This window comes from Ictalurus punctatus, chromosome 12 (genome assembly GCF_001660625.3).
Source record: "Ictalurus punctatus breed USDA103 chromosome 12, Coco_2.0, whole genome shotgun sequence".
Classification (NCBI taxonomy): domain Eukaryota; kingdom Metazoa; phylum Chordata; class Actinopteri; order Siluriformes; family Ictaluridae; genus Ictalurus; species Ictalurus punctatus.
This window is the reverse complement of record NC_030427.2, coordinates 18,216,211-18,229,654: the sequence shown is the minus strand read 5'-3', so window position 1 is coordinate 18,229,654 and position 13,444 is coordinate 18,216,211. Positions and strand designations below refer to the sequence as shown.

General features: G+C 39.2%; 1 protein-coding gene across 2 annotated transcripts in view; it reads left to right on the top strand.

The window, feature by feature from the left end:
- The first annotated feature begins 210 nt into the window (after positions 1–210).
- Positions 211–13,444, top strand: part of cgnb (cingulin b) — a 49,848-nt gene continuing 36,614 nt past the window's right edge. For both annotated transcript variants that reach the window (XM_017481726.3, XM_017481725.3), the window contains exons 1-4: positions 211–382; positions 9,972–11,048; positions 11,725–11,825; positions 12,286–12,355. In XM_017481726.3, the coding sequence (XP_017337215.1) occupies positions 9,981–11,048; positions 11,725–11,825; positions 12,286–12,355 (1,239 nt within the window). In that variant the 5' untranslated portion in view covers positions 211–382; positions 9,972–9,980. The remainder of the gene's footprint in view (positions 383–9,971; positions 11,049–11,724; positions 11,826–12,285; positions 12,356–13,444) is intronic.

Here is a 13,444-nt window from a genome sequence, read left to right as displayed (position 1 = left end):
AACTGTAGATCAGTAATATATTTCCTGGTTGTTTTGTGTTCACACCACTGTAGATGCTGAACACTGCTTAATGCGGAGATATTCGGATCTGATTGACATGTTCTCACGGCCAATAGGGTACACCTGAGGGCGGCTCACGAGATATTTCTGACTAATTGGAGCGGTCGGAGGGCGGGGCAACGGAGAGGTTGCGTGACGACAGCGCAACAGGTTGTCGAGAGTTTTTTTTTTTTTTATATACACGACGGTGGATTGTGTGAACTCTCCATCCTTATTGAAAAGCAGCAGGATCAGAATTACATGGTGTAGTAAGCAGTAACTCTGAAGCGGACCTGCCCGTGATCGTTGTGTTCTGAAGACTGGGACAGCTTTATTTTGTCTGGTAGGAAAACAGGACACTAATGTTTACTCAGTGCGGCTTGTCACGGCTCTACACTGCTACATTCATCACTACATTCAGTTACAGCTTTAGTTTCATTCTCACTGTAACAGGTTGTGTTTTGTTTCGGTAATTGTGTGGGAGAGATAAGGTGAGGTGAGATGAGAGATCACCTGTTGCTTCCAGGTTGCTTTGTTGCCGCTTGTTTTCGAGCAGCACGGGGAATGTATCGCTTTAGGTTTCAGTGGATTATAAAGAAGGCTCGATACCACTCTGTCTCTGTCCTGATACCGATACTGAACCCTTCAGTATCAGCCGATACCCGGACTATGCTTTAACATGTTTTGTTTTAATTATTATTATTATTATTATTATTATTATTATTATTTTAAACTGAAGCACTTCACTCTTTAAACGCTCTCACACAAAAAGCACTTCAACTGTAAACACACTAAAAGTAATGTTATAAATCAATAAGGTATAAAACAAACAAAAAAACCCCCACAACATTGTAAACATTTCCAGTTCCAAAAATAATTTTCTCTTCCAAATCCAGTTACGGTTTTGTTGTTTTCATGATATTTGATCCACCATTTTTGTTATTCCTAATGTAAAACTGACTTGATTTAATTTTCACAGGGAAAACATACAACTTTGGTGTGAACTAATGCACTTAAATAATGTAAATTTGTTTGTTTGTTTATTTATTTATTTATTTATTTATTTATTTATTTATTTATTGGGGGAGCGAGCATGGTGGTTAGTGGTTAGCACATTTGCTTCGCACCTCCAGAGTGGAGTTTGCATGTTCTCCCTGTGCTTTGGGGGTTTCAACCAGGTACTCCGGTTTCCTCCTCCAGTCCAAAGACATACATTGGAGGCTGATTTAGCATCTCTAAATTGTCCATAGTGTGTGAATGGGTGTGTGTGTGTGTGTGTGTGTGTGTGTGTATGTGTGAGTGTATGTGTGAGTGTGTGTGTGAGACGCAGGGTGTCCCACGCCTTGTTCCCTGACTCTTCTGGGATATGCTTCAGCCTCCCCGTGACCCTGTGTAGGATAAACAGTACAGAAAATGGATGGATGGATATTCCAGGTGGTTGAATAGGGAGAGAGTTGGAGTAATACAAATATAGCTATATTTATGTCACACTTTTTTTTCTTTTCTTTTTTTACATAGGGAGGAGATGTAGCCCGTACGTAATCAATGATTTTTAAACGTGGACTCATCTTGACCACAACAGATGGCTTCTGCACTGACCTTCTCATTTGCTCTAATTAGAAAGCTGCTATTAATTAAGTGTAGCCCTAATAAAACCCCGATAGTGTATCAGCATGTATGAGCTACAGAGTGCTAGGGACTAAAATCCTGCTTACGTTTACTCTGAGTGCAACAAGACGCATTCTGCCTGTTAGTGAAAAAAAAAATGTTCAATGACTTAGAACAGATTTAGTCCAGATACTTGCCTCCAGTTACGTACATTACAGTGCCGGATCTGATTGGTTATTTACACGTATACACTGGTGTGCACATGTACAGTATACATTAGTGTGCACCATGCACATTCTGCACAATAATCCAGAAAAGAAGACACCTGACATACTGATAAATATAATAAACACCGACACACTGTTTTTGAGTGTGACTCAGGGCGAGTACAGCAAAACTAAAATATTGACCTGGTTAAAAAAACAACACATCTCCTCTCCCTAATTAAATATCTATTGTTGTTTCTTCAATGTGTAAGAAATGACACATGTTTGGTTAAGCAGTGTGATTAAGCTTCAGCGAGTGTAAGGTCAGATAGGTTTAGCTTTTCTAGGCTCCAGTCAGAATTGTTTTTATACGTGTTCTGTGTTTAACTGTTGTGGTGTATCATAACATTTTAAAAAGCTGAATTTCAGTGTTGGGTAAAAGCTCAAACATTCCAGCAGCAGCATGCTATTGTACTGACCGATACTCACCAACCTGCTGGATTAGTATGATGCAATTAATGTGTGTGTGTGTGTGTGAGAGAGAGAGAGAGAGAGAGAGAGAGAATGAATATGAATGAATGAATGGTATGCACGTCAATTAGGGCTGGATAATTTTCTGGATAATTGACAAATTAAATAATTATTTCAGTTATAATCTACAATCCAAACTGCATATTAACACAACTAATAAGTCAAGATAGTACTTCTGTAGTTGATCTCAGCTATAAACCATTGGCTATGTATGTCACAGATTGCATATTATATTAGGGCGATTGTCATAAGTGTCTACTTCACCTTCATCACAAATAAATATTATTCAGCATTTTCTTACTCTTATGCTTTTGACATACAGTACAATCATAATACAGATTCATATTTTGTCATTGTTCCATAGGCTGTGCTAATTCACACACAATGCTTGGAGGTTAGGAATTTTAGAAATAAGATGTGATCACTGCTGTCTGGACTAACATCAATGACAGTTGTTTAAACCAAGATTACAGGTGATGATGTGTGTGCCGGTTTAGTTTCAGCTTACAGGAGCACAGATGACAAGAGTACAAATGACACCCTAAGGGGACTAAATATTATTTATTTATTTATTTACTTACTTACTTACTTACTTACTTTGGCAAAAACAAATTGTTGTAGATAAGAGTGCTGGGTGTGACTGGGAACAATGGTGTTTGGGGTGTTTGGCCTTTTAACTCCTATACATCGTCACACACCGTTTACACTAAACTGTGCACAAAGCTGAGCTTGATGCATAATTCAGTGCAGAATAATTAAACTCCAGGAGGAATCAGAGTTTTCTGTGTGTTTGTAATCCCATATTCACAATTCATTATTCTGATATATAATTAAATGAGAAGTATGACCTGTGGTGGAGTAGTAACACTCTGGTTTTTCCATATTATGGGGTATTATGGCACACAAATACATTTTTAATACAGCAAAAATAAACATTACCTTTCTTTCTGAGTCTTTAAGTTGCCATTTTCATTTGATTAAAACATTCAACATTCGAAAAGGATAGTAAGTGAAACGTAACAATGAGTGTTTATGTGATTTATTCAGACCCTTCACAATGAAAGCTGTGCTTTGAAATGGAACAAAATTAAACATGGTTAAGCTTTTCACTGGTGTGGCTCACAAGGAGGTGTGTCTGAAGCTTGGAATTGTGCTGTCCGAGTCACACAGCTCTCCGTAGCCCTTGATGCATTTTTGAATCCTGCTACTGAATATGAACTTCAGTCACTGCAGAGATTTCTTTAGCCTGGGTTGAATGGGTTAAAGGAAAGAGTATTAGTGCAGAGGTATTCTACACAGATTTGTTGGATTCGGCAGACTGTAACTTTTCAGTCCAGCACTTACTGGCCTCAGCGTCGTAACTTGCCAGGAAGCCGTAGTGCTCCTTCACGATCTGGGGGAATCTTTTTTGAATTTATTTTTTTTTTTAAAAAGTGTTAAATTTTTATTTTTGTTTAAATTTTATTTATTTATTTATTTATTTTTTAGCTTTTATCCTACTTGCTGCTGTTTTTTCTTTTACCCAAGCTAATATGCTAGTACACTAGTGTGTTAGCATATTAGCTTTTGAATAGCAGAGTGCTTAGAAGAGGGTGGGTTTGATTACATTTAAAGGTTTGTTACACCTCATGTAATACAAGTGGTATTCATGAAGAATAGCCTACTTCATTATGCAGTCTGTTGAATGGATTGTTCGATATGCAGATGTACTGAATTCACAGCCTTGTTTCAAACAATATGGTTCAATACACCATATTGTTACACTGCTAATGCGTTATAATAGTTGGCATTAATGGCTCTGTTTTTGAAAATCAAACAGTGAGAAAACCAAATTGGACAAACTAAGTATAGTTGTGGGACCAGATGATCCTGTCTGGTCACATTAATCTCGACAATGACACAGTGTTTTCTGAGAAGGTGAATGCAGATCGAAGCTCCAGTTCCAGATGAGTTTGTAATGTTAGCAAGGAAGCAAAACACCCCAAACAAAAACAAGTAAAACTTGACCTGATGTTTGAATAAAAGTGCAGGAACTAGTGACACATTTCTATACACAAAGACTAGGGGACATGGCGAGTCTCTTCAAAACAAGTAGCAAATTCAGCCAGTGAAAAGAATAAAGCTACTGTAACCGTACATTTTGTGCCACTTCTTTCATGTTTTGGGAATGAGGCCATACCTTCAGTGTGTTTTGAAAAATGGAAAAGAATGTGTCGCAGCTTGGAAAGGTTTGTTTCTTGTGTTTGTTCAAACTACTCTGTGCAATCACACGGAGCAGAATATGCATAGTGAGAATGTGTGGAATTCTGACTATGTGCACATGACAGTGGCTGATCAGCAGTGGGGCTGTTACAGTGTAACTCAGACCTCCATTACAGCCAGTTATTTATTGATGGCTAAGAAGTTACTGATCCATTAGTAAAACCCTTAGGTGCTTTAGTGAATACTTGACATCTCTGGATATCAGTGGTTGCTGGTGGTTTTTAAAATAGGCGAAGCACAGGTCTATTATTGAAGTATGTGTCTGTTTGTGTTCTGTTTTTATATGTGGCTCTGGTCTCCTGTTTCATTCTCAATCTGTCCTTGTCAAAAGACTTAATCAAGACCGCATCCAACATCAGCTCTACAAAATAAGTAGTGTCTGCCAGCTTAGCTGCTAATACGTATACTGTATGGACAAAAATATGTGCACCCCTGACCATCACACCCATATGTGGTTCATCCTCAAACTGTTGCCACAAAGTTGGAAGTACACAGGTGTACAGTGTAGAATGTCTTTGTATGCTGTTGCATTACACTTTCCCTTCACTGGCCCCAAACCTGTTCCAGCATGACACAAATTGCACAAAGTGAGCTCCATGAAGACATTGTGTGTTAAGGTTGGAAGAAGGTGGAAGAACTCGAGTGTCCTACACAGACACTGACTTCAACCCCACTGAACAACCTTGGGATGAACTGGAGCCTCCTCAATAGCTGAATGGACACAAATCCCCACAGGCACTCTCCAAAATCTAGTGGAAAGCCTTCCCAGAAGAGTTGCGCTTATTATAACAGCAAAGGGCGAATAAATCTGGAATGGGATGTTCAACAAGCACATATGATTGTAATGATCACCAAAACATTTGGCATTTATACTTTAGCTCAGTTTCACTGAAGAAAGGCGTTACAGCTAGATATTTAGACCTATAAATAAATAAATAAATAAATAAATAAATAAATAAATAAGAAAGCGAATGCAAATAATGAAACTTTATACTAACAATTTATTTAGCAATTACATTGATAAAATAACAAGGTTGTATGAAACTATTATGGATTAGGTTCCTGACACTGAGCACTGTGAGTCTAATTGGCGGTGATGTGTTTAAATTTGAGATGTCAGTCTTGTTCATTGCCATTTCAGTGATTGGCAGTTGTTTACGAGGTTCTGCCCCTTTAAGAGCTCTCCCAGTAATCATACAGAGAAGCTGTATGTCCAGGACATGAATTATTAAAAGCCCATTGTCCAATAAGTGTCCCTTTGCTCCCATTAAAACACAGTGTAATTGAATCTGCCATAGAAGCCGATAGAAGCCTGGCTTCACTGGATTTACTGGACAAAGTCCCTGGTGCTGTTTCAGGGTCTTCAGAGGAGATTTTCACACATGAATCACGTTTACATGATTGCTATGAGTGTTATGTGAGTGTTGCATATGATACAGTCGATCTGCTAAAATACACATCAGAATCACCAAAGGGCTGTATAATACTGACCAACTATGATAATCACAAAGTTTTCATGTAGGTTTATAATCTTACCGTGGCTGTCTGCAAAGATCATGTTGGGTCAAGAGCCTGTTTAACAAACACAACTGTCAATCCAGACAGTTACTTTACCTCTTAGTCTTTTTATTCATTTGAGTGTTTATACATACCAGTACTAAAAATGACAATAATAATAATAATAGCAAATTGATATCAAAGGTGCTGGCAAAAATCCTTGCAATATCATACATTTTCAGTGTTTTACTTTTTATTTACACACAAATTGTTAGATTAATGATCAAATCAACATTACAAGTTACGTTTTTACATCAGGCTAGGCCTCTTTTACATCCCTCGTAATCGAGGAGAAAGCACGCATGTATGGTGCTTGCAGAATTGAAGTGCTCTCACGTAGGACAGTTTCTCTGCACACTCACTTCCCTGCATTGTGCTCACAAATACTGTGGCTACTGTGATAATACTGTGTAAATGTCAAAACTGACAAAGATGTGCACACAGTTGTTTTGATTATTTTTATGTTTAGTTTCCGCTTTCAAAACCATAAGACATTTAGCTGCATGGGACCAACAGACAGACAGACCGACAGACCGATCAACCATAAAAATGTTGTTCTGGTAACTAGACTCAATAAACACTGATATGTAATGTTAGTAAGTGAACAGATGTTAAGCTCACCAGTGTCTCTGTCTAATATGTGTAATTAACTGAGTTTGGCAAACAATATGGTCAGAGGAAAAAGACAGCACTTTGGTTCAGCCCTAAAAGCATCGTACTGCTAGCATTTCGCTGTGTTGTATTCAGCAATTCACCAAGCATGAGAAGTTTCCTGTTCTCAAAAACAGCAGACTGGACAATACCAACTACTTGTTACTGACCAAAAAGAAAGGCAGATTTGTGTTTCTATGTAAATCCGTGCTGGTGCATTGACGTAAGAAAGCTGTCACAGCCCTGCTATATGCTGCTGCAAATACTCACCATTACATGTAGACTCTCTGTACAGAGACTCTGCTTCACTTATATTTACTTGTATCATAGAAGTTGAAAACTGGAACCCAGTTGAGACAAAAATATTATACTTGATCATTTATACTTGATCATTTATTTAATAAAGAAAATGATCCAATATTTCATATCTGTGAGTGGCAAAAGTATGTGAACCTCTAGGATTAGCAGTTACTTTGAAGATGAAATTAGAGTCAGGTGTTTTCAATCAATGAGATGACAATCAAGTGTGACTGAGTGTCCTGTTTTATTTAAAGAACAGGGATCTATCAAAGTCTGATCTTCACAACACATGTTTGTGGAAGTGGATCATGGCATGGACAAAGGAGATTTTTGAGGACCTCAGAAAAAGAGTTGTTGATGGTCATCGGGCTGAAAAAGGTTACAAAATCATCTCCTAAAGAGTTTGGACTCCACCAATCCACATTCAGACAGACTGTGTACAAATGGAGGAAATTCAAGACTATTGTTACCCTCTCCAGGAGTGGAGACCAACAAAGATCACTCCTAGAGCAAGACGTGTAATAGTCCGCGAGGTCACAATGGAACCCAGGGTACCTTATATGCAACGAAAGTATAATGTTAATGTTCACGAGTCCACCATCACGAGAACACTGAACAACAATAGTGTGCATGGCAGGGTTGCAATGAGAAAGCCACTGCTCTCCAAAAAGAACACTGCTGCCCATGTGCAATTTGCTAAAGATCATATGGACAAGCTTGAAGTCTAATGGAAAAATATTTTGTGGATGGATGAGACCAAAACAGAACTTTTTTGTTTGAATGAGAAGCATTATATTTGGAGAAAGGAAAACACTGCATTCCAGCATAAGACCATTATCCTCTCTGTGACACATAATGGTGGTAGTATCATGGTTTGGGCCTGTTTTGCTGCATCTGGGCCTGGACAGTTTGCCATCATTAATTTAACAATGAATTCTGAATTATACCAGCAAAGTCTACAGGAAAATGTCAGGAGATCCGTCTGTGAACTGAATCTGACGATAAAGTGGGTCATGCAGGACAATGACTCTAAGCACACAAGTCACTCCTCCAAAGAAGAGTTAAAGAAGAATAAAGTTAATGTTTTGGAATGGTCAAGTCAAAGTCCTGACCTTAATCCAATAGAAACGTAGTGGAAGGACCTGAAGCAAGCAGTTCATGTGAAGAAACCCACCAACATCCCAGAGTTGAAGCTGTTCTGTACTGAGGAATGGGCTAAAATTCCTCCAAGTCGATGTGCAGGACTGATCAACAGTTACTGAAAAAATTTAGTTGCAGTTATTGCTGCACAAGGGGGTCACACCAGATATGGAGAAATATAGAAAATTCTAAAGGGTTCACACAAACAAACCTTTCAGCACCACTGTATATGAACTACAGCTGCACAACATGGACAAAATATAAGCCTTGTGATAAAGTTGAGGGTATATCCTGTAAAGACTAAGATTAAATATGTTATTCCACTTATACCACAGCAGTTTCCCAATGATTGTTTTGTTTATTAATGAAAATCATGTTGCACATTTTAAGGGTTTATTGTTCGATTTAATGTTGTGGAACATCTGAGAGATGAGTTCTGTTCTCATGTTAATGCTGTGATAAACAGTTGTTCCCTCACCAGCATCTCTCTCTCTCTCTCTCTCTCTCTCTCTCTCTCTCTCTCTCTCTCTCTCTCTCTCTCTCTCTGTCTGTCTGTGTGTGTGTCTGTGTGTGTGTCTGTGTGTGTGTCTGTGTGTGTGTCTGTGTGTGTGTCTGTGTGTGTGTCTGTGTGTGTGTCTGTGTGTGTCTCTGTGTGTGTGTCTCTGTGTGTGTCTGTCTGTCTGTCTGTCTGTCTGCAGCTTGTCATTTTACTGAGAAACCAGAAGTGTAAACTCCTCTGTCCTGAAGACTTTCCCTTGCTGATAAACTTTGCAAAGCACTGTGACTGTTACAAAATGCTGACACTGGAGACACATTTTTAATATGTTTATTATTAGACTTAGATTATGTGGTGCATCCACTGTACAAGTCCCTGTATTGTGTATGAGCTGTTACTATAGAAACAATAATTATAACGAGCGCATTAATATGTTCATGTTATAGTTGGAACTACTTTCTGAGCCATGCTGTTATACAGACATAACGCAGAATTCTTCCTCACTTCCACTCTCTTTACCCAATGTTGTTTAGGCACCTGGTCTATTTTTGTGTGTGTGTGTGTGTGTGTGTTTGCTCTTTAGTTGTTTGCCTTGCTGTGTATTTTAGTGACTTTGCATGCTGTCCCATGTTTACAGGAAGAGACTCTGATACTGTGTGCATACAGTGCAGTTTGAGCAGTAAATTTCCCATTTATCATGGACCCATTGGTAATTGTGGTACTGATACCCTAATTTTAACCATGTTGATTGGTCCTGGCTTTATACACAAATGGTTGGCAGGTTAGGAGTTGAATCCCTATGCTATTGGGTCCTTTGTTCAGAATATAAAACAAGAGGATACAATTAATAACAGTCTCTTTACAGTCTTTGAGTTTCTTGGTAGAGTACTCTCTTCCTCTTTGATGTGGATTGGGATGTGGGATGAGGACTCAAACATGCATGAAAAAAGCCCATCAAATCTTTTAGCACCTGCTTTGAAAGTGTAGGGTTTTTAAGTTGGGGTTTACTCCAAGCCTGTAAAGCAGTGATGGAGAGCATGCATGTAATTCTACAACAGCTGGAGAGAATTGTACACTTAGTTTCAGAGCTTCCCTGTGGCACCTGTTAATCATTGCATCTTGTTATTAAGGCCTGCCTCACAAAACTGCTTGCTTATTATTTTTAAACTTTGTTTTCACAGTGAGCCACAATGAGTTCCCTGTCAGCAGATAGAAAGCCCCCAGTGGACTATGGTGTCCAGATCCGCTTCATCAAAGACCTGGATGATGTGTGTGGAGGCTATACAGAGAGGAGTCGGGGTGTTGGAGGAGCAGGAGCTGCTGGTGGCAGTGGAACTCCCCCATCTTCTAAGTATGGGGTTGCAGTGAGGGTTCAGGGCATTTCTGGACAGCCCTATGTGGTGCTGAAGGATGGAGAGAAGGGTGACTCGTATGGAGTACAACTGAAGCCTCAGCCAAAGACCCCAATTCTTGGACTTTCCTCCTCATATAACAGCCTGCCTCCAAGACCACGTGATAGTGCTCAGACTCCTAAAGACCCATGCAGCTCACTTGGGTCACCAAGTTCACCAGAGGAAGAGACTGTCGAATTTGGGAGCCCTTTGAAGAGGCCGCCTGGTGATGGGCAAGCAGGAAGTCAAGGAGATGGAGAAAGAGGGACTACAGAAAATCCTGCATCTGTTCCTTCATCCAGAGACCCTGAGAAGAAAGACCTTGGAGATCTGAATGAAGCTGGTCTAAGGCCAGTGTGGCAGACTGGAATTGGTGGAACTGTGAATGGGAAAGGGAAAAGAGGGAATCAGTATACCTCTACAGAGCCATTCCCTGAAGCTTCAGAACCTGAGGAAGAGCCAGTTGAAGCCATCGACACAAAATCTTTGGCACCCATTAATAAACTTATCAGTAAATTTAACAGCACTGGCACCTCCACCATGCCCAGCCGCATCAGGGGTCGCTCTCGAGCTCGAGCATGTCTGCAGTTTGAAGAGCGAAAACGTTCTCACAGCTTGGATGCCCGAAAGGAACAGGAAGAAGAGCCTCCTCCCTCACCAACCGTAAACCCCTACGGTCCTACAGTAAACACCACCTTAAGCTCTAGTCTTACCTCACCCAAACGTACAAACTACAGCAGTCTTGGACAGAGCTCTCCTTCCATAGCAAAGGTGCCTGCTGTTCCTGCCTCAAAGGCACCTACCGTTAATCAAACTCCAAAGATGTTTGTTGCCAAGGAAGTGCCGCCTGATGTATCAAAGAAACAGGTAAGCTTTTATGAAGATTGTAGAAGGAAGTCCAGAACATTCTGTGCAAACATTACCAGCTATCACATGATCTACAGATATAGCCTGTATACACTGGTCCACATCAGGACTGTTCTCTTTCTTCAGCAGACATTAGACTAAAGCTGTTACTCCACCACTGATACACAAATTCAGCACGATTTTAAATTCGGGGGGGGGGGGGGGGGGGGGGGGACATACAAAAAAAACGCATAACACATACATTAAATGTTATAAAATAACTGAATGTTATCTAAAGTCGTAAGATGGATATTACTTATTTTTCATCATTGCACCATTTACAAACATCTGTTTTTTTCAGAGAAAAATTATTGCTGATCGTGGGGGAGACAGATTCCATTCTCTTGGACATAAACAATTATGTGTGTTTTATCAGAGTTCAGTTTGTAGCTTGACAGCTACCAACTGTGGAGGTCTGTTTAAACATGAATAAAACCACGAGAGAAATCAACTTCATAGCCAGTTGATAGCTTTAATTGAATGAACATAGTGTTCTGACTAACTGTTCATTTTCTGCCATGTTGTCTGTGGCTGGAGGTTTCCAAGAAATATACTCATTTTGGGTGGCAATGATGCAAAGGCTCCTCTGTTTCCTTCTTAAATGTTTCATGAATGAATGCTCTTGCCTTCATTTTAGGTGACTCCCGATCTCCTGAGTGGCCAGAGTCAAAGTACAGATTCCATTAATGGACGTGAAGCTCAAGAAAAACAGGTGATCTACGAAGTCCTTAAAGAAGGGTAAGCATCCTCTCCATTACAACCAGTAGATGGTCGAGGTTGGGCGATATGACCCAAATCTCTCATGACTATACTTGAAGATATTCGAAAGTATTACAAAAAATAAAGGTAAATTCTAATAAGACATAATGAAAAAATAATTCTAATTAAGAAGTTTTTTTTCTTAAGAATTAAGAAAAATAATTCTAATAAGAAAAAATGAGTTATGTATCAACTCTAACATGAAATTCACAGCTTTTACTCGGTACTAAAAAAATCTTAGAAAAGAATGTCATGGTACCCATGATGTCTCAGTGACATCATTTATCATGATTTCAATATTATGTAATCATATTGCCAAGCCTTAATACCGGCTGAGCTTACCTCGCAAACAAAATGAACATTTTACATTATAGTTTTTTTAACACTCTCTTCTCCACATACATGCTTTATTTCTCCATTTTGTATCTGAAAACATCAGGTCTGTTGAGAGTGAGACATCCCTGAGACGAAAAGCAAATCTAATTCATGAGCGGTACAGAGGGCTGAAGGTGAGCACTTTCACATTCACCAAAACACTTAGCATTCCCTGTAACTGTGCTGTTGTCAGTGCATGTAGAGAGAAGATATATGCTGTGGGGCATGATGTGTTGTACAGTGTTGTGTGTGTGTGTGTGTGTGTGTGTGTGTGTGTGTGTGTACATGAATAGTGGTAATTCATTGTCTGCATAAGGCCCCCTGCATGCAAATCATCCTTCATCAGTCTCTTAGCAACCGTTGCTTTAATGAAGACAGCTGATTAGAGTGTCGTGCGAGTCTGTGATGCATTAATAATTGAGGAACGCCAGAAGCCAATACCTTAGAAGAAAGGTTCCCTTTCAGTGTCAGGTCTCTCCGATATACCTGTGTTACATTATTCATGACTCTGAAACCAGACCGCTTTTCTAGTCACTTAACCCTCAGTGTTTATTTGTGTGCAGTAGAACGCTGTTTGGAGCCGCAGCAGATATGACATTAATTAACACTGAGTAAATAAGACACAGAGTTTTGGTATGTTTGGTCATAGTCTCTTTCTAATTAGTTGCTTTAGCTATAATTAAATGAATGAACTTTCCCATGGTTTACCACATAATTACTATATTGCATTTTTACGTAATTAATAGTCATAATCAAAGAGTGTATGCCCCATTATTACAGATGCACTGATGTATCATGTGTACCAGTCAGAGCCACCAATTAAACAAACAAATAAAGCTGATTGTTTTGTGTCCGTAGAGAAATGATGTTGCTCATGAGGCCTCAAGTGTGGACAACAGATTCCTATTTGGAAAATCCATCTGTTAGGATGTTAATAATATAAATAAATAAGTTCTAAAAAATATTATATGTGAGTAGTTAACATTTGTAACAGGTGTTTATTAGAGACGTTCTGGAGTGTATAGTGCACTATATTAGTACTCCAGTACCATTTTAATATCCAGTGTAGTGAGCAGGAAGTCAGTTTAGATTTGGATTGGAGGAGTCTTTATGTGATTCTGCATCTAACAAACAGACAGGACAGTTTTATGAATATAACAGCTTTTAGCTTTGCACAAACACTGTTTAAAATGCTGTTTCCCTCAGCAGCAGCTGGAGCATGT